At 38.8% G+C, this 27,632-nt stretch overlaps 7 protein-coding genes across 7 annotated transcripts in view; all 7 read right to left on the reverse strand.

Moving 5' to 3' along the window:
• Positions 1-1,170: 1,170 nt before the first annotated feature.
• ugt1a1 (UDP glucuronosyltransferase 1 family, polypeptide A1) lies at positions 1,171-9,121 on the reverse strand. Its single transcript, NM_001037428.2, is given in 5 exon segments — positions 1,171-1,737; positions 4,168-4,387; positions 4,675-4,762; positions 4,946-5,077; positions 8,164-9,121. Coding segments are annotated over 5 exon segments (1,578 nt in total). The 5' UTR covers positions 9,022-9,121; the 3' UTR covers positions 1,171-1,457.
• Positions 1,171-12,036, reverse strand: ugt1a2 (UDP glucuronosyltransferase 1 family, polypeptide A2). Its single transcript, NM_001172770.2, is given in 5 exon segments — positions 1,171-1,737; positions 4,168-4,387; positions 4,675-4,762; positions 4,946-5,077; positions 11,150-12,036. Coding segments are annotated over 5 exon segments (1,563 nt in total). The 5' UTR covers positions 11,993-12,036; the 3' UTR covers positions 1,171-1,457.
• ugt1ab (UDP glucuronosyltransferase 1 family a, b) lies at positions 1,171-14,007 on the reverse strand. Its single transcript, NM_213422.2, is given in 5 exon segments — positions 1,171-1,737; positions 4,168-4,387; positions 4,675-4,762; positions 4,946-5,077; positions 13,097-14,007. Coding segments are annotated over 5 exon segments (1,611 nt in total). The 5' UTR covers positions 13,988-14,007; the 3' UTR covers positions 1,171-1,457.
• Positions 1,171-27,565, reverse strand: ugt1a4 (UDP glucuronosyltransferase 1 family, polypeptide A4). The gene is given in 5 exon segments (NM_001177344.2): positions 1,171-1,737; positions 4,168-4,387; positions 4,675-4,762; positions 4,946-5,077; positions 26,674-27,565. Coding segments are annotated over 5 exon segments (1,563 nt in total). The 5' UTR covers positions 27,517-27,565; the 3' UTR covers positions 1,171-1,457.
• Positions 1,171-27,632, reverse strand: part of ugt1a6 (UDP glucuronosyltransferase 1 family, polypeptide A6) — a 34,881-nt gene continuing 8,419 nt past the window's right edge. The window contains 4 exon segments of the mRNA NM_001177339.2: positions 1,171-1,737; positions 4,168-4,387; positions 4,675-4,762; positions 4,946-5,077. Of these exon segments, the coding sequence (NP_001170810.2) occupies positions 1,458-1,737; positions 4,168-4,387; positions 4,675-4,762; positions 4,946-5,077 (720 nt within the window). The 3' untranslated portion in view covers positions 1,171-1,457.
• Positions 1,171-27,632, reverse strand: part of ugt1a5 (UDP glucuronosyltransferase 1 family, polypeptide A5) — a 29,444-nt gene continuing 2,982 nt past the window's right edge. Inside the window, 4 exon segments of the mRNA NM_001177340.2 lie at positions 1,171-1,737; positions 4,168-4,387; positions 4,675-4,762; positions 4,946-5,077. Coding sequence (NP_001170811.2) covers positions 1,458-1,737; positions 4,168-4,387; positions 4,675-4,762; positions 4,946-5,077 — 720 coding nt within the window. The 3' untranslated portion in view covers positions 1,171-1,457.
• ugt1a7 (UDP glucuronosyltransferase 1 family, polypeptide A7) overlaps positions 1,339-27,632 on the reverse strand; it is a 38,802-nt gene continuing 12,508 nt past the window's right edge. The window contains 4 exon segments of the mRNA NM_001177334.1: positions 1,339-1,737; positions 4,168-4,387; positions 4,675-4,762; positions 4,946-5,077. Of these exon segments, the coding sequence (NP_001170805.1) occupies positions 1,458-1,737; positions 4,168-4,387; positions 4,675-4,762; positions 4,946-5,077 (720 nt within the window). The 3' untranslated portion in view covers positions 1,339-1,457.

A 27,632-nucleotide genomic window follows, 5' to 3' on the forward strand; every position in this document is an offset into this window, starting at 1 on the left:
CATTTAGGATATTTTGGGCCCTTTTATACAACCGGCGCAATGTGGCGCAAGGCGTGATGCAATAGTTGTTTGCTAGTTTCAGCTTGGCGCAAGAGTCGTTTTGAGGCGTTGCGCTACGCTGTTTAAATAGCAATGCATTTGTGCTCATATGTGCGCCCATATGCTTTCTGGTATAAAATGGAAGGCGTTCTGAGGCGCATTGCTGGCGCGTTGCTATTTTGAGAATCTATAATAGATCTTTTAATAGACCAAAACAAACCCGGTCTAAAGTCCAGCGCAGAGTTGCGCCTCGCTTACACACTGCTTAATACACACAAGATGTAGAGCAATACGCAAATATCTTTTCATATGAAAAAAAATCAAATATTAAGGATATATATATGATATAATAGGAATGTGAAAAACCACTGCTTTCATGCCTTCTTCATCTCAGGAGGCTTTTTCAGTTCATTCATAACAATTTGTTTTTGTATAATGTTATTATTATTAGCAGTATTATTTATTATATCCATATTTATATTTGTTTTATTAAAAACAGATTTGCCCACATGCAGGTTTTAGACCATGCGGGGCACAGCATGTGTATTAGGATATAACTCAGTATTTTAACCACACTTCATTATTATTGTTCATTTATTCGTTTGCTGGAAATTAGAACTGAATTTAGAAATAGATTTGAAACAAATATTGCACTTATCAAACGAAATTTATTATTTATAGGCTAATTGATTCCTGTGCATAAAGGTTTCCCTATCCACGAGAGCGAAAGTGAAAGTAGATAATTTATCTCTCATTCTCACGCGGTAGATGCTCTGTTTAACTGTTTTCTTGCTAGTGAAATGCTCAGTTTTTCCACTTACACTTACTTTACGTCATGTAAATAGCAAATGCGCTTATGGCGCGATGCAACTGGCTCTTAAAGGGAATGGGAGATGAGACTCTGATTGGTTTATTCTCAAAACACACCTATAAATCATTAAGAAAACTAACTCAACTCTTTTAGACCATGCGCTACAGCCCAAAGCGGATTTTTCAGTCCTTATGTTAGCAAAAATGCTTGCTGTGAGGCAACAACACTACCCACTGTGCCACAATTAATAAAACAATAGCATAGCCAAGTCTAAACATGGACTAAAGCAGAAAAAGTAAATGTTTAAACAACGCACTCAGTAATTTTGTGAGGCTTTATTCAAGTAATTTATCCAGGTCATGAAGACATTAAAGTAGTAAAAACACAGAAACATTGTAATTATGTAATAAGCACATTTTAAAGTCTCAATTTCATAGTTCTTATGTAATTAAGAAAAGTCCTGAAAAAACAACAACTTTTTGTTTTTCACTTGAAGAGGGTCTGGGGTCGTATAGAGCCTAAACACAATATTAATTAAATAATTAAACTGTTCCCTGCATGATCACCCCACAAAAAAGGCACAAAACTATCACATTTTGTCATGTTTTTATGCCTTCTTCTTCTTCTGAGATTTCTTGAAGCACTTTCTGAAACAGAACATGCAGCTTTTGACAGTCACAAAAATAACAGTCAATAGAATAAGAAGAAGGAAGCCGATGACGTCCAGAGAGTGATACTGAATCCAGTTCAGGTCATGGGCTGCAGGTCTGAGATGCTCTGCTCCTTTGTGTCTCATGACAAACTCAGTCCAGAACACAGCCAGGTCCAGTGGTTCAATTGGACGGTCTCTATGAATGGCAGAGAGCTTCATCATCTTCTCCTTGTAGCTGTTGATTTAGAGATAAAGGAATATGTTGATTTTTGTTTTCATTTTTTAAAATCATTTTGGTGAAGGACTTAAACAGGTTTCAGTAAGAAATTACTATTAAATTTCACAAATAAATAGCACTGTAGTTAAAGGGCTTTACTGATGTAAATTTAGTGTTTAATGTTGTGGTTGGAGCATAAATAAGGGTGTGTGTAATAGATTTTAAAAAAACTGGGATTTTTAAAAACAAAGCATTCCCTAAATGCATTTCTTTTTTTTTCCATAGTGTAATAGTTCTATTTAAAATTGTAATGTCCTCAACAATTCTTTTTATGCTGAAAGTGTTCTTCATGAGTTTAGGGTTCTTAATATATATATATATATATATATATATATATATATATATATATATATATATATATATATATATATATATATATATATATTTTTTATGTATTTTTAAATTTTTATTTTCTTATTTGTGTACTTTGACCTGTCCACACACACGCATGCACACCGGCCTGTACCTGACTGTTTTTTTTTTTCATCTTTGTTCTTTGTTTTCTTTCTCTCCATTTGTATGTGATTTAATGTAGTTCTGTATCTTTTTTCATAATAAAAACATATTAAAAATACATAATATAATATTATATAATATATAAAACTAATATGAGTAGTTCCAGTACTCATTCATTCATATATTAATTTTCCTTCGGCTTAGTCCCTTAACTCATCAGGGGTCACCACAGCAGATTGAACTTGCAACTTATCCTGCATACGTTTTACACAGCGGATGCCCATCCAGCTGCAACCCAGTACTTGGAAACATCCATACACTCTCATTCACACACATACACTACGGCAAATTTTGTTTACCCAGTTTACCTATAGCCCATGTCTTTGGACTGTGGTGGAAATCGGAGCACCTGGAGGAAACCCACACGAACACAAGGAGAACATGCAAACTCCACTCCAGAAGTGGCAACTAACCCAGCCAGGACTCGAACCAGCAACCTTCTTGTCAAGAGGCGACAGTGCTGACCGCTGAGCCATGTACCATATCGCCTAATTCTAATATTAATAAAATAAATACTGCATATATATATATATATATATATATATATATATATATATATATATATATATATATATATACAGTTGAAGTCAGAACTATTAGCCCCCCTGAATTATTAGACCGCTTGTTTATTTTTTCCCCAATTCTGTTTGACGGAGAGAAGATTTTTTTCAACACATTTTTAAGCATAATAGTTTTAATAACTCATTTCTAATTACTGATTTATTTTATCTTTGCCATGATGATGGTAAATAATATTATACTGAATATTTTTTAAGACACTTCTATACAGCTTAAAGTGACATTTAAAGTCTTTACTAGGTTAATTAGGTTAACTAGGCAAGTTAGCGTAATTAGGCAAATTATTGTATAACAATGGTTTATTCTGTAGATTATCGAGAAAAAATATAGGTTAAAGGGGCTAATAATGTTGTCCCTAAAATAGTTTTAAAAAAATTAAAAACTGCTTTTATTGTACCCGAAATAAAACAAATACGACTTTTTTCCTAAATAAAAAAATATCAGACAAACTGTGAAAATCCCTTTGCTCTGTTAAATATCATATGGAAAATATTTTAAAAAGAAGAAAAAAATTCGAAGGGGGCTAATAATTCTGACTGCAACTATATATATATATATATATATATATATATATATATATATATATATATATATATATATATATATATATATAAATTATTGTATAACAATGGTTTATTCTGTAGATTATCGAGAAAAAATATAGGTTAAAGGGGCTAATAATGTTTTCCCTAAAATGGTTTAAAAAATTAAAAACTGCTTTTATTGTACCTGAAATAAAACAAATAAGACTTTTTTTTTTTAAATAAAAAATATGAGACAAACTGTGAAAATTCCTTTGCTCTGTTAAATATCATATGGAAAATATCTAAAAAAGAAGAAAAAAATTTGAAGGGGGCTAATAATTCTGTCTGCAACTATATATATATGTATAAATTATTGTATAATATATATATATATATATATATATATATATATATATATATATATATATATATATATATATATATATATATATATATATATATATATATATATATAAATTTTTTATGAATATAATGAAAATATTTTTTTTTAGTTGAAGGTGAAGAACCCCAATTTTATATTGTTTAGAACCATTTTCCTAAGAGTGCAGAAAGAAAGAAATCTAAAGTAAAAATAATTAAATAAATATTTTATCTGTAAATTAAATTGGAAAACATTTATTAGAGAAAAAAAATACAGGGCAAAATCCTCTTAAATATATGGAATAATAACTGTTCAGGAAAGTTCCATGAATCCAAACAGTTTGCATCACTGCATAAACTTTTTTATGAACAAGCTGAATAGGATTACCTTTTATCATTGATGACTTTCTTCAATGCAACCAGCAGTTTTTCGGAGGTCACATCATAGATAGTCAGGCTTTCTGCGACTCCTCGAGACACCAAACGCTGAGCATTATCCCCTTGGTCTCCAAACAGAGGAAGCATCACCATTGGCACTCCATTACAGATTCCTTCATAGATCCCATGTGATCCACCATGTGTAACAAAAGCCCTAACCTTAGGATGGCCTATAACATAAAAAAAACACCACCACAGAGTTAGAGCACAATATTTTTTCTAGTAACAGTTTAGTTTAAGTACCATTTTCTATTATTAACGACTGACTTATTCTAAATTCAGATATTTTTAATCAAAACAAATATTAGTTGTTTTTTTTTTGTCACTTGAACTTAAAACAGTGGAAATGCTACTATTGTCAATGTGTTTTGCTGTCCAGTTGGAATCAAGCAGGGTTCAGAATTAGACAGTGGTCGACTATTTGAAGATTGAGAATAAATGGAGAACATAAACATACCCAAGAGGTCATTCTGTGGCAGCCATTTCATTAATTTGACATTCTTTGGTGCATTTTCTGGGACTGGTCCAGTGTATCTCCACAACACCTACAAATAAAAGAGAATCAAGAGGGCTATCATTGTGCAGTCACGTAATCCTAAGCAAGCATTTTTTTGCATGACAATATTTTGTCACACATGGACAAAAAATTCCTTTACGATAGTGTAACAATAATTTTGTATTTTAACTTATTAAAAACTGGAAAAGTCTTTAAGTGTATTGTAACTTACTCTCTGAGGTATCTGTCTAAATGCCTCAAAGAACTCTCTGGCTTTGGCTTCGGGTAGCTGTGACACCATGGAGCCCAGAGTGAAGACAACAAACCCGTGCTCTCCAGAGCCGTTCACAAACTCCTCCAGTTCCTGCACAGAGGGCAGATGGCCACACTGAACACATGTATCACATTTCACAAACACAATGGCGCAAGTTTTCACTGTTAACTTCACTCTATTTATCACTCACACACACATACAGTACCCACATGAACCTGTATGTTCAGAAATGCAGCATACTGCAATAATAAAAACAGGTCCAGGTAAAAAGAGCAATTAGCTGTTTTCTTACTCAGCAGTGCACAACTCAGCTGCAAAAGTGCCTCCATTACTCTGGCGATTCATTTTGTAAACACAAAAGACTCTCAAAGATTACAGTGCTCAATGTCGAAAGGAAAAAAAAAAACACTGCTGCCACAGCGTTTAGAGTTGTTTCATATAAACAAGTTATAAATGTCTTCAAAAGGCTATGACCATAGTTGATGAAAGATTAGATATTTGAACATTGATCATAATTTTGCGGGTTGAGTACAATTTATTAAATCGTACCATTAAAAACAATGCAGCATTTAAAGTAAACAGCAGCCTATATCATGTTCTAGAAATACTTCATGGAAATTAATAAATTTTGAGACATCAAAATAGCATCAGCATATATTCTGACCTGGACTATCAGCTTCTATTTTGACCCACAATTCTAACCTTTGCAGGATACAAATTATATAGTGCAGGACAGTATAGTTCCAAGTCCATTTTTACTGAGGGTCATTTTAGCATTACGGCTGCCCTCAAAGGACTGGTTACGAGACTTTATAAATGTTACTACTCCTTAACATATTGTTATATTATTGTCTCTTGATTACATATTAAAGTATTGTAGAACATATTAAATTAACAAATACAATGCAACCCAGAAAGTATTCATAGCGCTTCACGTTTTACACATTTTTTATGTTACAGCCTTATTCCAAAATTGATTAAATTAATTTATTTTCTCAAAATTCTACACACAATACCCCATTAGGACAATGTGATTTTTTTTTTTTTAAATTGTTGCAAATTTATTAAAAATAAAAACCTGAAAAATCACATGTACATAAGTATTCACCTTTGCTGTGAAGCTCTAAATTGAGCTCAGGTACCTTCTGTTTCCACTGATCATTCTTGAGATGTTTCAGCAGCTTAATTGGAGTTCACCTGTGGTAAATTCAGTTGATTGGACATGATCTGAAAAGGCATACACCTCTCTATGTAAGGTCCCAGGGTTGACAGTGCATGTCAAAGCACAAACCAAACATGAACACAAAGGATTTGTCAGTAGACCTCCAAGACAAAATTGTCTCGAGGCACAAGGCTGGGGATAATTACAGAAAAATTTCTGCTGTTCTGTAAGTTCCAATGAGCACAGTGGCCTTGATCATCCGTAAGTGGAAGATTTTTGGAACCACCAGGACTCTTCCTAGAGCTGGCCAGCCATCTAACCTGAGTGATTGGGGAGAAGGGCCTTTGCTAGGGAGGTGATCAATAACCTGATGGTCACTCTATGTGAGCTCCAGCGTTCTTCTGTGAAGAGAGGAGAACCTTACAGAAGGACAATCATCTGTGCAGCAATCCACCAATCAGGGCTGTATGGTAGAGTGACAAGACGGAAGCCACTCCCTGCCTGGAATCTGCTAAAAGGCGTCTGAAGAACTTTCAGACCATAAGAAATAAAATTCTTTGGTCTGATGAGACTAAAATTGAACTCTTTGGAGTGAATGCCAGGGGTTACGTTTAGAGAAAACCAGGCACCGCTCATAACCAGGCTCATACCATTCCTACAATGAAGCATGGGGGTGGCAGCTTTATGCTGTGGGGATGTTTTTCAGCAGCAGGAACTGGAAGACTGGTCAGGATAGAGGGAAAGATGAATGCAGTAATGTACAGAGACATCCTGAATGAAAACCTGCTTCAAAATGCTCTTGACCTCAGACTAGGGCGACTGTTCATCTTCCAGCAGGACAATGATGGCAAAAAAATATCAATAGAGTGGCTTCACAACAACACAGTAAACTTCCTTGAGTGGCCCAGCCAGAGCCCAGACTTAAAACCTATTGAACATCTCAGGAGAGACCTGAAAATGGCTGTACACCGTTGCTTCCCATATAACCTGATAGAGCTTGAGAGGTACTGCAAAGAGGAATGGGCAAAATTTCTCAAAGACAGGTGAGCCGAGCTTGTGTCATCATATTCAAAAAGACTTGAGGCTGTAATTGCTGCCAAAGGTGCATCAACAAAGTATTGAGCTGTGAATACTTATGTACATGTGATTTTTAAGCTTTTTTATTTTTATTAAATTTGCAAAAATTTCCAAAAAATCATTTTTTCACATTGTCATTATGGGCTATTGTGTGTAGAATTTTGAGGAAATAAATTAACTTAATCAATTTTTGAAATAAGGGTGTAACAAAAAAATGTGGAAAAAGTGAAGCGCTATGAGTACTTTCCGAATGCACTGTATATTCTTGTATTTGTATAAATGGACTAGAAATTCTATTCTATTTCTAACTCTGTGTTACTTCTCTGAGTTACTTTAACATTAATTTAACCTTAACCTTATTTTTATAAGGTTAAGAAACTCACAGTAAGCAAATAAATCCCAAACCTTATCACATTTAATAGAAGTAGAACTATGGAACAACAAATAATTTTGAGCTACTAATGAGTGAATTCCGTAAATGTCAAATAAATCCCGCTTAGTGAAATACTAATGTGGAAACATTGCTGTCTAGGGCATAAACAAAACAAACATGCATTATGGGTAGTTTTTATAGACATTATACAATATAAAGCAGCTCTGATTTTTATTATAATGCTGGTTCAACACCAATTCTGCGCATTTGCCGCAAACATTTGCATCGACTCTGTAATCTTAATGTACTTAAATTCGCATTTGGTGTGAATTGTATGATTTTTATAGCTACATAAAACAATAAAGCTGCCAAATTTGGTCCGTGGGCCTTCAGGTTAAAACATAGCGAGTCTAGGTAACATGCTTTAGTACAAATTATGATTAAACATGGCAAGCGTTTTCAAAACACATCTGAAGCTTCAGCGTAACAATAGTGTCAAAAAAATAGCTTTTTTGTACCAGACAAAACAGAACATTAGAGATAGTATGCTCATTTTAACATTACCTTGGTCAGTGGAGCCCTCTTTACACAGTTGATTCCACCTATCTGGACCATATTGGGCATTTGCGGTCTAGGGAACTCAAAGGCAAAGTCGTACCTTAAAAGCCAAACTGCACCATGACCTAACAGCTCTGCGTAGGTAGTTTCCTTCTGCAAATATCTAGAGGCCAGTTCATCTGCAGATTCATACATACTGCGGCAAAGGAAACCTTCAACAACTGTCAAAAGTGTGTTTACTAGTCTCTGAGGGAAAGTCATCTTATCTGTAAAACCACTGGAGTAGCGAGGCATAAAAGAAGGAGGTGAAGGACACTGAGCAGCTGCTTCATCAAGACGACAAGGAATCAAACGCAAGAAGTAAACAGCAGGAATCGAGAAGGAGTCAGCAATGATAGTGCCACAGGGCAGGAAAGGATCCGTGAGCATAGCATCAAATCCCATTTCTCTTAGACTCTTCATCAGAGGCTCGTTGTACAGCAGTCCTTCACATGTTTTCGACTGCATAGTTAGGAATTGCAATAGATTCCTGAAATTGACAACAATATCAGTTAACTTGGGAGCCTTCTCCAATGCACTGTTCTGTATCTCTTTCAAATTTTCAGCCAGATCATCATGGGTGAAGGAGACAGGATAAGTCTTGGTGCTGTATTTCCCAGATTTTTTTATCAGAATACTAGTTTCAGGGACCAGAACGACCATCTCATGTCCCCTATTAGACAGCTCTTCCACTAAGATCTTCATGCTCAACCAATGGCTGCCATCCACTGGTAAGACAAGCACCTTTCCAGCTTGCACAGACTCAAAAGAGAACAAGCACAACAAGGCGAGAAGCCCCTGAGCAGGAACAGGCAGTGTTCTCATCCCTCCAATGTTTATACAGTAGACAAAGAGCAGAAGTACATTAACAGTAGTGTAATGTTCTCAAAATAGGAGTGGCTTCCAACCCAGCCACAAGGGAAATGTTGATTTCCTGCTGTAGCAAGCTACTAATAAGCCCAGACATTTGTGCTTTGTCACTGCACAGTAGTTTAAAGTCTTGCCATAGTAGGTTAAATGTAGCTCTTGGTTAATGATTTCAAGAACGTACGAGCATAAAATGACTGTTATAATTTAGATACAAAGGTAAAGTGGGTCACATGTCCTGAACATGTCAGCAGTCTTATGTTAAATTTAGTTCATGCAGTAAGTATCAAACAAGGTGCAGTATTTTTGCAGTATGTGTACATTTCATATATACAGTTTATAATTGTCATAAATATGTCAAAAATATGCAGAGATAAATACATTTTCTGTTTTTCGTGGTCTGTATGCAGACTGATTTAGAAAACAATAATAATAGATTATGCCATTAGAATCAAGATTAACTACATTTTTACTAAGAATTTAAGGTTTTTTAAATGTGTACAATGACATTTTTTCCTTTAATATAATGTCAACTTCAAGACATTTATGACCAGACATTTATGACTTTTTTTAGATTTCTAACTTAATAATCACACAAGGGATGTACTTCCATGTATGTATAAGTTGCAGTTAAATAAACGAATTGGTCAAAAAAATGGTCATAACCCAGGTCTTGCAAATAAGTTATAGTCTTTCCAAAATGGTCTATAATTCAAACTATGTTTTGTAGGGGGAAAAAGCTTTACAGTTTCATAGAGGGGAATAGTAAGAATGCCTGTTATGCAACTTCCACTGTTCATAGGGGAACTCTTAGTAAGTCATGCAAATACATGAACCTTCACTTACTAAAGGGTTGTGGAAAGAGGGGTTAGTCATTCTTAAGCAAACTACTCTGAATGAAAAAAAAAAAAGATAAGAAAGATTACTAAACATGTTTTAACGCAAGAACCAGCTTCCTGCTGTATCGGTCTTACTTTGATTCATTGGTAAAATTACTTGTTGAAAAGCTGTTCATTAAAAAAAAAAAATGAGGGCAACACTTAACCAACCCAAAAGCATATAAACCTGTTTGATCCAAAATCTTAATGGATTTATAGAAACTAGCCTACAAAACTAGTTCTAAAGTAGGGCTGGGACGATAAACGATATTATATCGAATCGCGATAAAAAATTATGTGAATAAAAATGAAAAGCTCTGGACTTTTTTACTCTATATTGTTTTATTAGCCAATCACACAGCAGAAATGTGCAACAATGGAAATCTAAAAGTGTGCTGATAGTAGAGATGTATCAAATTTTTGGCTTCAGTCATTGTTGGGGTACGTTTTTAGTACTGGAAGCATTAACAACTTGTATCGAAATATATATTGTTATCAGTCAATATGGAAAATTATCATCGAGATTGCATTATTGCCATATTGCCAAGCCCAAGTCTAAAGTCAATCAAAAAATGAATCCATACCCCACTGGCTGTAACATCAAGTCTCTTTTTCTATAATACAATATATATATATATATATATATATATATATATATATATATATATATATATATATATATATATATATATATATATATATAATACACAATTAATGATGTACTAATATGTAAACTAAACATTATTTCATTATGAACTAATGATGATTTAAAGCATGCACTAATAATGAACTAACTTTAACTGCAACATGAATCACTTGGGTTCATGTGTGTTAACAATGGCTACCTTAACTACTTATAGGAAAATGTTTGTTAATTAATGTATTAATTAACGCTTTAGTTTTAGCTAAATGTATCTAACATGAACTCAGGACTATTAATGTATCTTTGTTATCACTTTACTTGGAGGGGGGCATTATCAATAACTCATTGTTAAATAATCATGAACTCCTGCATTTAAATGTAACAGTTATGCACGTCCGTCTAGTGTGTGTTGAAAGCAACGTGCTCAGTCTACATCAAAATGAACAGCTTAAATATCTGTTTATCTATGTAAAGTTTACATATTAGTACATCATTATTCTTGTACTGTTATTATAAAGTGTTACCAATCACATAACGACTTGAATAGAATGCATTGAAGACTCACATGTGTTAAAGGTTTTGGCTTCTGGTTAACTGTTGCTCCAATCATCACCATGTTTGGCATCACTGGGCGTGGAAATTCCAATGCAAAGTTGAAACGCAAAAACCAGAGAGCTGCACGGCTGAAGATTTCAACCATCGATGTTTTTCTCTGAAGCAAATGTGAAGCGATTTCATCTGCTCGAGCAAATATTTGTTTGCAAGCCTTGGGCTGAAGAAGAGCCCTTACAAAGTTTATACTTCTTTGCCAGAGATTCATGCGGTCAGTAAAATGAGTAAATGTTTGTGGAACATAAGATGGTGGAGCTGGGCATTGACTGGCAAGAGTATCAACACCACATGGATGGTTTATTTGCATGTAAATTGCTGGAATTGACAGATATTCACCAGCAATAGCTCCAACTGGCTCAAATGGATCGGTGAGAATGGCATCAAAGTTGTAGTCTTGCAGTTTCTTCATCAAGTCTTTGTTGAAGAGCAAACCCTCAGCGTTCCTCAGTATGAATGTTTGCAGAACATTAAGTGTGAAAAAGAATGACTGGAACTTGGCCAGGTCTGTAGAGATGTCAATACTCAGAAGGGCATTTAATTCAGAGGCTAATACCGCTTCTAGTTCAACCTTGGTGTAGTTCACTGGATATGTCAGAGTGGTGGTTTTCTCTGAAGGACCCATACTCAGACTTGCTTCTGGGATGACGACCACCACCTGGTTTCCTCTCCTCCCAAGCTCCTCCACAATAGGCTTCAAACCTAACCAGTGACTGCCATCTGTCGGGATAACCAACAGTTTCCCAGCTTCAGCTGAACCAAGGAGGAGCAGACTCCCGAGCAACCACAAGCAAGCCATTTGTCAATGATGTGAAGTACAGTGGCAGGAGAAGAAAATACCCATGTAAATGTAACCATACAGGCTAAAGTACAATCTTACAATCAGTCTGGATTAGGTTCAAATGGGTGGAGATGCAGATAGTAGCATGTGCACAGCCAAATATGGCATTAAAGCAATCACTGCCTTTCACTTGTTTGTCGATTATTCATATTTATGTGCAAAGAAGAACTTGTTTATCTTATATTAAACCTTGTTTAAATTATAGTATTCTTAATTAGACATTGGTAGTGACATGGCTTAAATGAACAATAAACTAACAGCAGGGAGCCATAAAAATAAAATGATTCATCAACGTACACCTTACAACATGCATTATTGCATTTAGATTCACAATTTCATGGACCATGCTATGGTGACCTTGAAAAACAGCTCTGACCTATACCTTCACCGATGAGAATGTCATTCGCACTGGTTATACTACCATTAATGCTTTAATAATCAAACATGTTTACAATCAAATGTACCGATTAAAATCCATTTATGTGGTGAGGCTTTTGTGTTCATGTTCTAGTCCTAGTCTAATTTCAACATGCAAACACAGTTACTAGCCTTGGTCTTGGCATAAATATTCATTTGAGCGCAACCTGCCACAGCAATATTTAATCTTTGCTTCATTTTGCTTGGGAACTAATGTGGATGGAAGCAAAGTTTACATGATTGGGTTCAATAGAATCTTATGAAGTGATGGACATCTACATTCTGATTGTTTACCACAAAACAGCATCATTTTTACCATAAAGTATTACCATAAAGTTTACCTAATTCCAACTCTCTTTGATGCCCACAACACGCAAGATGCCCTGTGTCACTAGCTCACATTGAAAATGTTTGCCTTTTTGCATGTTTGACACATGGTTAGGGCATGGATTAGATAACAGCTTGAGTTTGATTCATTGTAAGTTTCTGAAGATTGAGTAAATAATATTTTACAACATGCCTTAAATACACTCCTAAAGCCTGCACAAGTTTTCACTGATTGTAAAATATATATGCCAGTGTGAATGGTTTGTATTTTTTTGCAAAAGACATCAGAATGACTGACAATGCTCATTAGCATCTTACCTTGGTTAGTGGAGCCCTCTTTGCACAGTTGATGCCCCCAATTTGAACCATGTTTGGCATTTGGGGTTTAGGGTATTCAAAGCTAAAGTCGTACCTTAAAAGCCAAACTGCACCATGACCTAACAGCTCTGCGTATGAGGTGTCCTTCTTCAAATATCTAGTGGCAAGTTCATCAAAGCTGGCAAAAAGTTGGTGGCATAGGTACTTTTCGAAAACTGTCATGAAAGTGTTTATCATTCTCTGGGAGAAAGTCATCTTGTCTGTGTAACCAGTAAAGAAGCGAGGAATAAATGATGGCGGTGAAGGACACTGAGCAGCTGCTTCATCAAGACGACAAGGAATTCCACGTAAGAAGTAAACAGCAGGAATAGAGAAGTAATCAGCAATGACAGAGCCACATGGCAGGAATGGATCAGTGAGCAAAGCATCAAATTTCATGTCTCGAAGACTTTTCATCAGGGGCTCGTCATACAGCAGTCCTTCACAGGCTTTCACCTGCATATTAGTGAACTGGATCAGATTTCCCAAAGCACCCACGATATCAATGAATCTTGGAGCTTTCTCAATTGCTGTCTTTCTTATGTGGTCCACGTGAGCATTCAGTTCATCAAAGGAGTAGGGAACACGGAAAGACTTGGTGGTGAAATTCCCAGACTTCCCAATCAGAATACTAGTTTCAGGGACCAGGACCACCATCTCATGACCCCTACTAGACATCTCTTCCACCAGGATCTTCATGCTCAACCAATGGCTGCCATCCACTGGCATGACAAGCACCTTGCCAGCTTGCACAGACTCAGAGGAAAACAAGCACAGGAAGGCGAAAAGCCCCAGTGCAGGAACAAACAGTGTTCTCTTCATCCCTCCAAAACTTGTGGAGCAGAGAGGCATGTGCCACTTTTGAAAAGACTTCAAATATATTTGAGGGGCGTTAAAAGTAGTCAAAGAGGGAGTGAAGGTTGATAGGTCATTGGCTGTGTTTGAGTTCAGCCCAAATAATAAGCTCAGATGATTACGATTTGTAACTGCACAGAAGTTTAAAGTCTAACAAGTGGGTTAAATGTAGCACTGGGTTAATTATTTCAAGAGTGCATGCATGTTATACAATTATTCAGAGATATCGTTCTTTATACAAAGGTTATGAAAAACTCATGTCTGCAACAGATTAGTATACTGGTAGGCTTGTTAAGATTAGTTAATGCACAAGGTATTAAATACTAACAATGCTTTTACAGAATTTATAAACAAAGGTTCTACACATAAATCAGCAAATTCAGCTTAACAATTAAACATGATCATCATAGAAAATGTGTATTCAATTGCTAAATTGCATTTCAAGAGTTCACACTTAGCTGATGATTTACAAAGCTTATTTGGCATGCTGTCCCGGGAGAGAGCCCCGAGCTCAAGGGCTCCTCGAGCCCGGGGCTTCCTCCCGTTGGCAGAGCAAGAAGGGAGCCTGAGCTCGGTGGATCTCAGAACTCCCCTGCCGCTGTAGCTAAGGGAACGTAAGGAATTAGACCAGCTTGATTGTTAAGTATGTTGAATGTCTTTGGATGGTGGGAGGAAACCGGAGAGCCCGGGGAAAACCCACGCGGACACGGGAAGGACATACAAACTCCCCACAGAAACACTCACCGGTCCTATCGAACTAGGACCGGCAGTATTCTTGCTGTGTGGTTCACAGTGCTAACCACTGGACCGCCGTGCCGCCCAATTACAGGTAAAGGAGGAGAATAGGGGAGGAGGGGGGTTTCTTCCAAACGAAGATAAAGTGAACTGAAAACTTAGACTATTTATGGTGCCTTAGGGCTCATATGATTGGAAGACTAGTGATTAGCAAATGCGAGACTGGACGTGATAAATCATAAGCACGTGATCCTCTCGAAATTAGTTTATGAATAAACTTCACTTCAAGAGTTCACACTTAGCTGATGATTTACAAAGCTTATTTGGCATGCTGTCCCGGGAGAGAGCCCCGAGCTCAAGGGCTCCTCGAGCCCGGGGCTTCCTCCCGTTGGCAGAGCAAGAAGGGAGCCTGAGCTCGGTGGATCTCAGAACTCCCCAAAATGCAGAAATTAATCGCTCGGGACAGCAGCCGCGTATTCGAAGAAAAAACCCCCCAAAAGGCAGGAAATTTAGAGCTATATCCGGCTGCTGGATATAATAGAAGGAAAGAGGTTAAATGCATGGGCATTAATTAGATAGGATTAATAAGGGTGAAAAGAGGATTCTGATAACTCTTGCTGGAGTTAGAGTTTGAAGGAACCCCTGCGGGGTTCATGGTTTTCGGGGTTAAGAAGAAGGGGAGAATAGGTGGTTTGAAGCAGTGGAAAGAGAACTTTGAGTGAATCTTGTGGGAGTTGGAGCTCTAAGTGACCCCTGCGGGGGCCAGAGTAGAGTGAAGGTATGGAGCAGAGAGTGGAGGAGAGTAGCTCTTACGAAAGATGGAGCTTTGTGAGAGTTTGAGTTTAGAGCGGCCTCTGCGGAGGTTAGAGCTTGAGGGTAGGGTGTAGATAGGAGTGACCTCTGCGGAGGTTAGAGCTTGAGGGTAGGGTGTAGATAGGAGCGACCTCTGCGGAGGTTTGAGCTTGAAGGTAGGGTGTAGATAGGAGTGACCTCTGCGGAGGTTAGAGCTTGAGGGTAGGGTGTAGATAGGAGCGACCTCTGCGGAGGTTTGAGCTTGAAGGTAGGGTGTAGATAGGAGTGACCTCTGCGGAGGTTTGAGCTTGAAGGTAGGGTGTAGATAGGAGCGACCTCTGCGGAGGTTTGAGCTTGAAGGTAGGGTGTATATAGGAGTGACCTCTGCGGAGGTTTGAGCTTGAGGGTAGGGTGTAGATAGGAGTGACCTCTGCGGAGGTTAGAGCTTGAGGGTAGGGTGTAGATAGGAGCGACCTCTGCGGAGGTTTGAGCTTGAAGGTAGGGTGTAGATAGGAGTGACCTCTGCGGAGGTTTGAGCTTGAGGGTAGGGTGTAGATAGGAGTGACCTCTGCGGAGGTTTGAGCTTGAGGGTAGGGTGTAGATAGGAGCGACCTCTGCGGAGGTTTGAGCTTGAAGGTAGGGTGTAGATAGGAGTGACCTCTGCGGAGGTTTGAGCTTGAGGGTAGGGTGTAGATAGGAGTGAACTCTGCGGAGGTTTGAGCTTGAGGGTAGAGTGTAGATAGGAGTGACCTCTGCGGAGGTTTGAGCTTGAGGGTAGAGTGTAGCTAGGAGCGACCTCTGCGGAGGTTTGAGCTTGAAGGTAGGGTGTAGATAGGAGTGACCTCTGCGGAGGTTTGAGCTTGAGGGTAGGGTGTAGATAGGAGTGACCTCTGCGGAGGTTTGAGCTTGAGGGTAGGGTGTAGATAGGAGTGACCTCTGCGGAGGTTTGAGCTTGAGGGTAGAGTGTAGCTGGGAGGAGCAATGAGTGGAGGAGAGTAACTCGTGCGAGAGTTGGAGCTTGAAGCGACCTCTGTGGAGGTCAGAGCTTGGGGGTAGAGTGTAGATAGGGGGAGATAGGTAGCAGTGAGTGGAAGAGAGTAACTCTTGTGAGAGTTGGAGCTCTGAGCGACCTTTGTGGAGGTCAGAGCTTGAGGGTAGATTGCGGATAGGAGGAGATAGATATCAGTGAGTGGGAAAGAGGATTTGGATAACTCTTGCGAGAGATTGGGGCTCGGAGCGACCCCTGTGGGGGTCAGAGCTAGAGGGTGAGTCATAAGGAGAAGAGAGGTAGTTGAAGTAGAGTGAAGAAGTTTTAGCTTGAGCGGACCCCTGCGGGGTTTGGAGCTTGGAGAAAGAGTCTAGGCGGAAAAAGAATAGGTAACATCGTGAAGAAGAAAGGACTGTGGCCGCTATGGCCGAATCCTGCGAGAGTTGGAGCTCAAGGGGGCCCCTTCGGGTGTCTGAAGAGTCTAGACAGGAGAAACAAGATCATTAGAGGTAGAGTGTAAAATAGATTAGTTGGGAGTGGAGTGTAGAGAAGAAAGGAACGAGAGGCTGAAAAGTAGGGTTATAAGGATAAAAGATTTGGAAAAGTTGGAAGAAGGGAACAAGCACAAATATAATACATATGTACAAACGCAGTAAATGCGCAAAGAACATGTGGATACAAACGTCTGCATCTGTAAATAGCTATTGGTGATTGCAGAAGATGCTAACTGCAATGGCCCTTGAGGGAGTCCTTGGCAAACATGTAAGGGTGCCATGGGTGGACAATTGGGCTTCTGCGGGGTTTGGTTTGGATGACTCTTGCGAGAGTCAAGGCTCTGTTAGACACCTTTTTGAGTTGGAGCCGTGTGAGGAGGTGCTTGGGGGTTGGTTAAAGCCTGTTGGGCTTTCTTGAGGTGGTATTTACTGAGACGTATATAAGATTTGAAAACTTCAGAAGACCAGCGACCAAGGGTCTGGATCTGATGGTGTGAGAGCCCGTTGTAGTGGCTGCGCCAATCCTGAATGAGTGGCTGGAAAAGGGCTCTGGGAAAAAACCTGATAGGCGAAAGATTTCTTTAAGGTGTTTTTGAAACCAGAATCGAGATACTGGACGGTTAGCGTCATCAGTAAAAAGCGGGGCCAGTGGGTTAGCCTCTTGAGATTTTCTAGGCTAAGAGGGTTTGGAATGGGCGTGTAGGTGAAGGAATATTGAAAATGAGGATAGAGTGTCCTCTCTGGAATTAATCTGTTTTGCTTTGTTTGATAAGGAAAGAGATAGTTTCCCTGTCTTGCAAAGCTAGATCTGAGATGGTGGGGTGGAGTAGAGGGTTAAATTTGGATGTAACTGTTAATTCAGAACATTTAAGAAACCCCCCAAAAAAATGCTAGATTGAACATAGCATCTAAGGTGCGGGCTGTATGGGAGGAAATGTAACCTTTACAGAGGGTGTAGATGCATGAGGTAAGGATTTTGAGTGTAATGGGTTGTCTAGCATGGTATGGAATTGTTTGAACGAATTCCATGCTGTGAGGTATGCATTGAGGGTTCTGGGAGCTATTGCTTGTAGGATAAGAGATAGAGAAGTTTGATGAAGATTATGAAGTGGGTGGTTTATGGAAATATCGTTACTGAATAAGGAGGGACCGGCGTTGGGTGAGGGTCTGCTTCCGGGGCTAGTTGCCAGAATATCTGCAAAGAGAAATGAGAGAGAGAGTCAGCGATTTGGTTTTTGCAACCAGGTACATGTTCAGCAATCATGATAAATTGTTTTTTAGCAGATATCCAGATAAGGTGTCTTAAAAATGGCATAAGCGATTGGGAGTGGGAGCGCCCTTTGTTAATGCAATGCACTGTAGCTTCGTTATCGCAGTGAAAGAGAATGCTAGATGTAGACCATTCGTCCCCCCACAGGATGGCTGCTGCGATGATAGGGTAGAATTTGAAGAGGGCTGAAAAACATTGGTCTTTGGAATGGAATTACAATTGGGTTGGCCATGTTGAGACAAACCAGTGTCCTTTATATTAGCCACTGTAACCTATTGGAGGGGCAGCGTCTGTGTATGTGTTGATGTCAATAGGGGATGCAATCAAGTCGCTGTAGAAAAAGAAACAGCCGTTCCATTGCTTAAGGAAAGAGATCCATAAGCAAAGTTCATCGCGACTGGGTTTGGAGAGAAAAATTGTTTCTTCTAAACCATGAACTGTGGTGGATAATTGAAGGAGGTGGGAAATGAAAGGAATAATGCGCATAGCGAAATTTAGATGGCCGAGAATTGGTAGGAGTTCTCGTTGTGTGCACATCTGTTTTTCAAGGAAAATTTGGGATAGAGAAATTATTCGATTGATTTTCTCTTTAGGAAGGGATGCTTGGAATTTATGCGAGTCTAGATTAATACCCAGAAATTCGATTGAAGTACTGGGTCCTTCCGAGATCAGCGAAAACCTGCTGGGTGATCGCTAGGTGTTTGGCTGGAGGAGATGACGGGGGGGAAATAAGAAAATCGTCTAGAAGGTGAATGAGGTATGGTATTTCGTAAATATTAGACAGAATCCAGCATAAAGCTTCTGACATCATGTCAAATATTTTTTGGGCTGCTTTTGCATATGAAAAATAGAATTGATTTCGCCAATAAATGCCAAAAGGTGCCAGAAGTCTGGGTGGATTGGCATGATTTTAAAGGTAGGGGAAATGTCTTCTTTGGCTAGCCAGGTGTTACGACTGGCTATCTTTATGAGAGAGATCTCTTGATCAATGTCGTGGTAGTTAAGTAAATATTCGTCCAATGGGATAGTGCTGTTAATGCTAGGAAAGGAGCAATTGTGTTGGGACGAAAGGTCGACTACAAGGCGTTTTTGCCAGAACATTTTTGAGTAGCGACACCAATGGGGCTAATGCGCGAGATATTAAAAGGAGGAGCCTTGGAGTTCCAATCATGAAGTTGTTGTCGATTTCTTTTTAATAAGATAATCGACGGTTTCAGGTTCGGAGGTTGCAGACTGCAGGTTAGGACAGATTGGATAAAGTGAAAAATGGAATGTATCCTTTGTGAAGAGGATGTGGAGTGTAATAGGTTGGATGAGGGTCAGCTTCTGGAGCCAGCAGTCATGATCTCTAAAATAGAAAAAACAAAGAGAATCAGAAATTAAATCTTTGCAAAATAATACAAGTATGGCAGACATGAAAATTGTTTTAGTTTATATCCATGCGAGGCATCTTAATAAGGGCATGGGCGGCTGTAAATGGAAGCGCTTTTGATAATGCATGGTCCGATGACTTCATTGATACGAGGTGCAAGGATGGTAGGGGTGGGTGTTCGTCTCCTAACGGGATGACAGATGAATGGAGAGCTGAGGACATGGGATATGGCTAGTCTGGTGGTCCTGGAAAACTGGTACCCCTTGAAGACTGAGCATGTGAAGTGATAGTGAAGTTTAAATTTGTATTTATAACAGTCAAGTGGGAAGTTTGTTTCTTTGCCGTTTTCACATCCGACTGACTTGCTATATAATCTTATATGACGCTTGTAAATCAACACATGAGTCGCTGGCGTATTACAATTGGACTTCTGTGCTTGATGGCATAATGTTTTTCAATAGCTTGTTAATATTTACTGGTTGGGTAATAATCTTTTCAGAAGTTAAATGTCAAATGGAATTTTATTTTTTATTTTTATTTTATTATTATTATTTTTTTTTATTATTATTATTATTATTATTATTTTTAAACTAAATTTACAAGCGTGTCTGGCCTATTCATTCATAAGGTCTTTGCAACAGAGTCAAGAGAGAGGGCGGGACCATCTCCAGTCTTTTAGCTCATTGGATGGAGACGCTTATCTTTACAGCTATTGGCTTAAGGAGTTTCAGTCAGGCCATGCAAAAGGTGCAAAAAGCCTGGCGGCCATTTTGTTGATCAAATTCAACATTGTTTGTGGCTGGAGCTGCTGCTCTGCTGAACACATTCCAGCAAACAATCTGTTAAACGATGGATAGCATGTGTACTGCTAGGAGAAGGTGAGGGTTCCGTTTTATTGCAATAGCTTTGGAGTTTGGCTTATATCTTGCTGGGAAATAAGGTTGAAGACACAGCAGATGCGTTGTGGAGGCTCTTTGAAGTGGAAGGTTTTGGTGTTATTGTTTAAGCTGTTGATGAAATTGTTGGAGTTGTAGTTGTTTGAAATGGTAGCAATAGTAGTTGTTGTTGTTGTTGCTGTAGCTTGTATATTGTAGCTTGTAGATTGAAGCTTTTAGATTGTATATTGTAGATTGTAGCTTGAAGCTTTTGTAGCTTGTAGCACTTGTAGCTTTTGTAGTTGATGAGCAGAGCAGAGCGTTCTTCCAAATGAAGATCCTGAAGATTGTAGCTTGTTGCTGCTTTAGTTGTCCATGCTGGTTTAGAGTTGGTTCTTCAACGGAGCTAGCTACGGTGAAGCTGCTTCTTCCAAACGAAGATAAAGTGAACTGAAAACTTAGACTATTTATGGTGCCTTAGGGCTCATATGATTGGAAGACTAGTGATTAGCAAATGCGAGACTGGACGTGATAAATCATAAGCACGTGATCCTCTCGAAATTAGTTTATGAATAAACTTCACTTAGAAATTGATCAGACAAAAACCAATATCAGGTCACTGAAAGTAAATGAAACCATTCCTGAATATTTTCTTAAGGATTTTCTCCTCAAACTGTTTTTTTTTAATTCATGTATCATTCTAGTATTTAAGAGTCTGGTTAATTAATACATTTGTTTAAGCTTAAAGTCTTTATATTTACATTTTTACTTGCATAGTTACTTAAATTCGGGTAAATTCTGCAAGTCACTATGGTTGAATTCTAGTAGTATTGCCTGATGTTGTGCAATCTCAGGTATTATTCCCAACTCCTCCCTTTACACAAAGCAAAACAAGGCAGTCACGCACAAACTTGAACTCTCACATAAGAGAGGGTTGTGGCACGAGGGGCTTAGTGATGACACATTACTCTGAATGAAAGAAAGCTCTGAGAAAAAGATTACAGAGCACATTTTTGGCATACAAGCTACTGAATCCTTCTTACATAAGAAAAATATCTGCAATCCATAAACAAACAGAAATCATGTTTAAACCAAGTCTAATGCAATTAAGCATGCTTGAATACAATTAATTCCCTTATTGGTCAGGGGTTTCCACAGCGAAACGAACCGCCAACTATTCCATCATATGTTTTTACGCAGTGGATACCGCAACCCAGTACTGGGAAACACCCATACACTCTCACATTCATACACACACACACTCACACACTATACAGCCAATTTAGTTAATTCAATTAACTTATACTGCATGTATTTGGACTATGGGGGAACAGCCAGAAGAAAACCCACAAGAACATACAAACTCCACACAGAAATGCCCCCTGGCCCAGCCGGTACTTGAATGCCAAACACCAGGGCTGCATCCGAAACCGCATACTTCCTATATAGTACGTTAAAATCAGTATGCGAGCCGAGTAGTATGTCCGAATTCATAGAATTCTAAAATCAGTATGCGAGAAGTACCCGGATGACTTGCTACTTCCGGCGAGATTCTGGAGTGCGCATCCCATGCATGCTGTGCTATCCCATCATGCCCCGCGAGTGAATTCATGAATGAGAGTAAAGCGACGCAACTGACGCAGGTAGGTCACGCAACTATGACAAAATGGCGAATGTAGTACGTCCGAATTCCATTCATACTTTTCACATTCTACTGTTTAGAACGTACTTTTCTAACGGCTGAGTAGTACGTTTAAATACTGAGTAGTAGGCGGTTTCGGACGCAGCCCAGTTATCCTCAACAACTTAAGGTTGAAGTTGAATCTATTAAAATATGTGAACACTCTGATCAGTAGAGATGCCCAACAAATAACATTCAGTTGGAGGATGTGTTGAATAAATCTCTTAAGGGAAATTATTGAATTCAGAAAAGTATTTGTGGTATTTAGTTTCATCTTGCCTCTGAATGATGCATATTAATGCATTTTATTATTAAAGTGTTTATTAATTCATTTTTTTATTGAAAGATGAATGAATCTTTTATTTATTTAACTTGATTTGGAGTTTGTTTTAGATTTTAAATTAAGTTGTTACAGTTCATTTTCAGAAAGTAATATGCAGCATTAGCCCAATAAAACAAATAGATTTTACATTATTCAGCCTTGTGTTTAAACCAAAATCCACTGCTGCCCAAAGATCAAGAAAGATTCTGAGATCACATTTCATTGCAGAAGAGAACTGAAAAAGGGACTGCATTCTTTTTGAGTCCACTATATTGTAAAAACTAGAAAGACCAAGACCACTAACGGCTGGTTCACACCACATCTTAATGAGAACTAGGGCTGCACAATATGTTCTTTCAGCAATGATATTGAAATGTGCACATCCACAATAGTCACATCGCAAGATATGCAATTTTGAGTCTGATATAAGTTGACCAGGAGCTACAGAATTGTATTTAACTACTGTATTTATGAGGAATTTATACAATTTAAAGAGTTCACACTTAGCTGATGATTGATTATAAAGCGTGTTTGGCATGCTGTCTCGGGAGAGAGCCCTTAGCTCATTAGATCCTCAAGCCAGAGGCTTCCTCCCGTTTGCAAGGCAAGAGGGGAGTTTGAGCTCAGCTAGATCTCGAGAACCCCCCTGCTGTAGTAGCTAATGAACTGTTATTGCTCTTAAGAGATAGCTATTTACTAGGAGCATGTCTATGGTGCTGATGTGGATTAGTCAATTAACTTAAGTTGCATGTTTTGGACAGTGGGAGAAAACCGGGAAACTCAGAGGACCATTGTTTGCATGTCTCTCTATAGGCAGCTTTTCCAGCGTTCTACATCTCAGATAATGAACTCGCAAACGATAAGTGAACTATTCATATTACTTGCACATGCATGTTCCGAATATATGTGAAAGACGTCGTGTAACGCGTTGAGTTAAAAAAATACAGAAGAGCTTCAAGAGTTCACACCTAGCTGATGATTGATAATAAGCAAGTTTGGCATGCTGTCCCGGGAGAGAGCCCTGAGCTCGAAGGTTCTTGAGCCCTGGGCTCCCTCCCGTTTGGAGGAAGAGAGGGGAGCCTTGAGCTCAGGTAGATCTCGACAACCCCCCCTTGATAAGAGCTGATGACTAAAAATGGAATGCTATTAAAATATATTCTGCATTATGAGATTACCTGTATTGCAAATTTAGATTTATCAATTTACTTGTTGTGCATGTTTTTGGAATGTGGGAGGAAACCGGAGGACCCGGGGAAAACCCACGCAAGCACAGGAAGAACATGCAAACTACACACAGAAACGACCACCAGCCTGTTAAAGGACTAGAACCGGTGACGTTCTTGCTCTGAGGCGACAGTGCTAGACACTGGGCCACCGTGCTGCCCTATGGAGGGAAAGGTGAAAAGGTAGGGGTGGAAGGGGGGATTCTTCAAATCGAAGATGACTGTAGTGAGAAAACCCTGGCTCTTTATAGTGGGTTAGGAATGGCCTGATTGGTGGATCATGCATGCTAATGCAGAACCAGCCGTGTTCAATCATAATCACGTGCTCCTCTCGAAATTAGTTTATGAATAAACTTCACCTTGTGTAGCAGCAGAAAAAGCAAGCAAGGCTCACACAGGACATCCTACATCTTGTGCTGTATTCTTCTGTCAACAGTGTCACTGTATATTACAGAAAATAACTTAATCTGAGCATCAGAGAAAAAGAAAAAAAAAAACTTCGGTTCCGCACACATGCACTTCTCGTGTTACAAGCGTCTACAGACAGTTCACACACACACACACACATACACACACACACACACACGCACGCAAGCACACACAATTTCTCTTAAAACTGGGCTTAACTAGTTATGGCATAGAACTTGATTAATCCAGAAACAATAAAGAAAACTTGAAGGATTGAACCAGCATTTTACCTTTAAGCATTTAGCAAATGCTTTTAACCAAATAGAACACACTGCCCTGCTCAAGGGAATCACCTCAGCCATAGTATTGAGGATGGAGGAGCGTGCTGGTCCTGCTGGTGCTAGGACTCAAACCTGCAACCTGCAACCTTTGGTTCAGTTCAACTCTCTAACCATTAGGCCAGCTGCCCTCTTCAGCAACCAGCTCTGGGTCAAGAAATCTCAAAGTTTGGGTGAGTGGACTGTGGGTGCTGGTAGTGTAAGGTTCCTCTTTATCTTACCAATAGCACCCAATCTATATATAATTAATGAATTTCCTTCTTGGGCCTTATCCAAGCATGTGCCTTTGTTTTAAGAATTCAGTCATGTCTAAAAACACACAGAGGCTAGCTTTACTGTATGTGGAGGACATCTTAAAACCTCTATGTCTCTCCTCAAGGGACCATCCCGACTGGGAAATGTGAATGATTTGAATGGCTGCCAAACAGGTTAATAAATCCAACCAGTAGATTGCCACAACATGATTGAACAAAAAAGTGGATGCTTTACAAATAAGAGCAACAAAACAGTGCACACAACACAATGGTGGACAGAGCAAACTATTGATTTAATCTAAGAAGCAGATGTGGGAGATCAAAGCAAACAACAAGTAACCATAAAAATAAATGCTGATAGGAAAGTGAACAGGATAACACAAGATTGGGGTATAATAAAAATCAACAACAAATGCAATTGACTAATAATAAAACAGGCAGCACCCATTAATCAGTACTTCATAATAATAATAATAAAAAAAAATAAATCAGCTATCATGATAACCTGCAATAAGAGTATAAAATTGATAACTGCCAGCATTTTTCTCTGTGGAAGGACCAAGAAACAAACTTTGTTCTTTGCCTCAGTACCCAGTCATTGAAAAACTTTTTAAATATACTGTTAAAGTCAACTCAGGCACATTTTAAAAAAGGTACCCCTATATACATTTCTAGAGACCATCAAATATGTCCCAGGAGCTACATTTTTTGCAGTTTTTGATTTTACAAATCCCAAGAGGCCGCTGTGGACGCTTTTTCAGATCGCCAATTTCTTTTGCGAGTGTCAATGCTGCCTGCTGTTCTCTCATAAATCCACCAGATGTCACTGTCGACTGACTGTTTGACTGACTGACTGACCAATCGACTGACCCACCCTCCCCTTCCCTAAACCCAATCAATAGTATTTTAAAAAGCACAGACTGACCTACCTATCAATTTCCCTAACTTTATCCAACAGTTTTAAAAAGTAATTTAAAAAAAAAAAGCTCTTGTTTGATTTTTACTACATTCTCACCCTGTTATTTACTTGTTTATTTTATTTTTTGGCTTCTGTTTTTGTCTTACCTGCTTTCTGGAACCAATTTTCACCGGACTCGAACCCTATCGTTGTGGTCATCTCTCTGCATCACAAGTCCACTGACGTACTTGGCAAGCTAACTGGACAAACTGGTAACAGCCGTCCATACAGAGGTAAGCGATCAGCAGGTAAGCTCGAAAAGAAAAGGCGCCATACTACCCCATACCCTAGTAGCAAAGAATTCTGGCCCCGATTTGGCATAAAGCTGGGAGAGTAGGCATTCATCTGGCACTGGCATACAGCATGTGGGCCAAACATGGCCCGGGTTTGGCAGAGGTGGCACCGTCTTTAGGGCGGCACACAAGATTTGGGCTAGATGTAAAACTTTGTATTTAGCCCAGATCTTAAAAAATTGATATGTGGGCCATGTGAGTTTGGACAGTCTTTACCCACATTTAAAATACATTAAAATAATTTTTGAGTAAAGAAAAAATTTCTATCAATCAGGTCACTTTGAGAAAAAGCATGCTATGTAGGTTGTGCTCTTTTAAAAAATAAAATGCAGCCATACGTACTTCTGGCTACATAATTCATGATCTCCAGAAGTGTAAATAGAGATTTTTTTTCAGAATGAGCCTTTAAGCAACATTTAAGAATGTTGGTTAAAGTAGATGTGTTCCAAAAGAAGCATTAATACATTTCTGAAATGATTATGCTTTGTCTACTTACGGATCTTTAACAAGAAAGTCCATCACTAGGCATTGATTCTCACAAAACAAAAAATTCTCCCTTTATTGCATAAGTGCTGGTTTTAGGTTTGTATATCCATTTTAAAATTATGTGATACTGACAGGCAGCAAGAGAGACAAGTCAGAAAAGAAACTTGCATGCGAATGTAATCATGGAAGCTTACTTTTGACAGTGGTTTTGGCTTCTTGGTGGCCATTCCTCCAATCATAACCATGTTAGGCATCAATGGTCTTGGAAATTCAAAGGCAAAGTCAAAACGCATTAGCCAAAGAGTTGCACGGTTCATGATCTCCACTATAGATGCTCTTCTCTGCAGGAAACGTGAGGCTATCTCATCTGCTTCAGCATACATGTATCTACAAGCCATGTGCTGAAGAAGAGTCCTTACCAGGTTGATACACCTCTGCCAAATATTCATCTGGTCGGTAAAGTGGGTATTACGTTGTGGAACATAAGAGGGTGGACTTGGGCATTGGCTTGCAAGACTATCAACACCACAAGGAAGGTTTACTTGCATATAAATAGCTGGAATAGAGAGATATTCACTAGCAATAACCCCAACAGGCTCAAACGGATCAGTGAGAATTGCATCAAATTTGCAGTCTTGAAGCTTCTTCATCAAGTCCTCGTTAAAGAGCAGACCTTCAGCATTCCTCACGATGAAATTTTGAAGAACTTTCAGTTGAAGGAAGAAAACAAAAAACTTGGAAAGTTCAGTGGAAAAGTCAGTACTCAAAATCTCAGTTAAGTTGCCCTCTAATACCATATGTAGTTCAGCCTTTGTGTAGTTCACTGGATATGTCAGGGTGGTGGTTTTCTCTGAAGGACCCATACTCAGACTTGCTTCTGGTATGACAACCACCACCTGGTTTCCTCTTCTCCCCAGTTCCTCCACAACAGGCTTCATTCCTAACCAGTGACTGCCATCTGATGGAATAACTAACAGTTTCCCAGCTTCAGCTGAACCAAAGAGGAACAGACCCACGAGCAACCACAAGCAAGCCATCTCATCAAAGGTGAATAAAAATCTCTCGCTGTGACCTTTGCCAGCTGAAAGAGAGGATAACATGAAACAAGCCGGTTTTGTGAAGCTTGAAAATTTCACAACTACCCTGATTTATG

The sequence above is a fragment of the Danio rerio genome, chromosome 9, assembly GCF_049306965.1.
Source record: "Danio rerio strain Tuebingen ecotype United States chromosome 9, GRCz12tu, whole genome shotgun sequence".
Classification (NCBI taxonomy): Eukaryota; Metazoa; Chordata; class Actinopteri; order Cypriniformes; family Danionidae; genus Danio; species Danio rerio.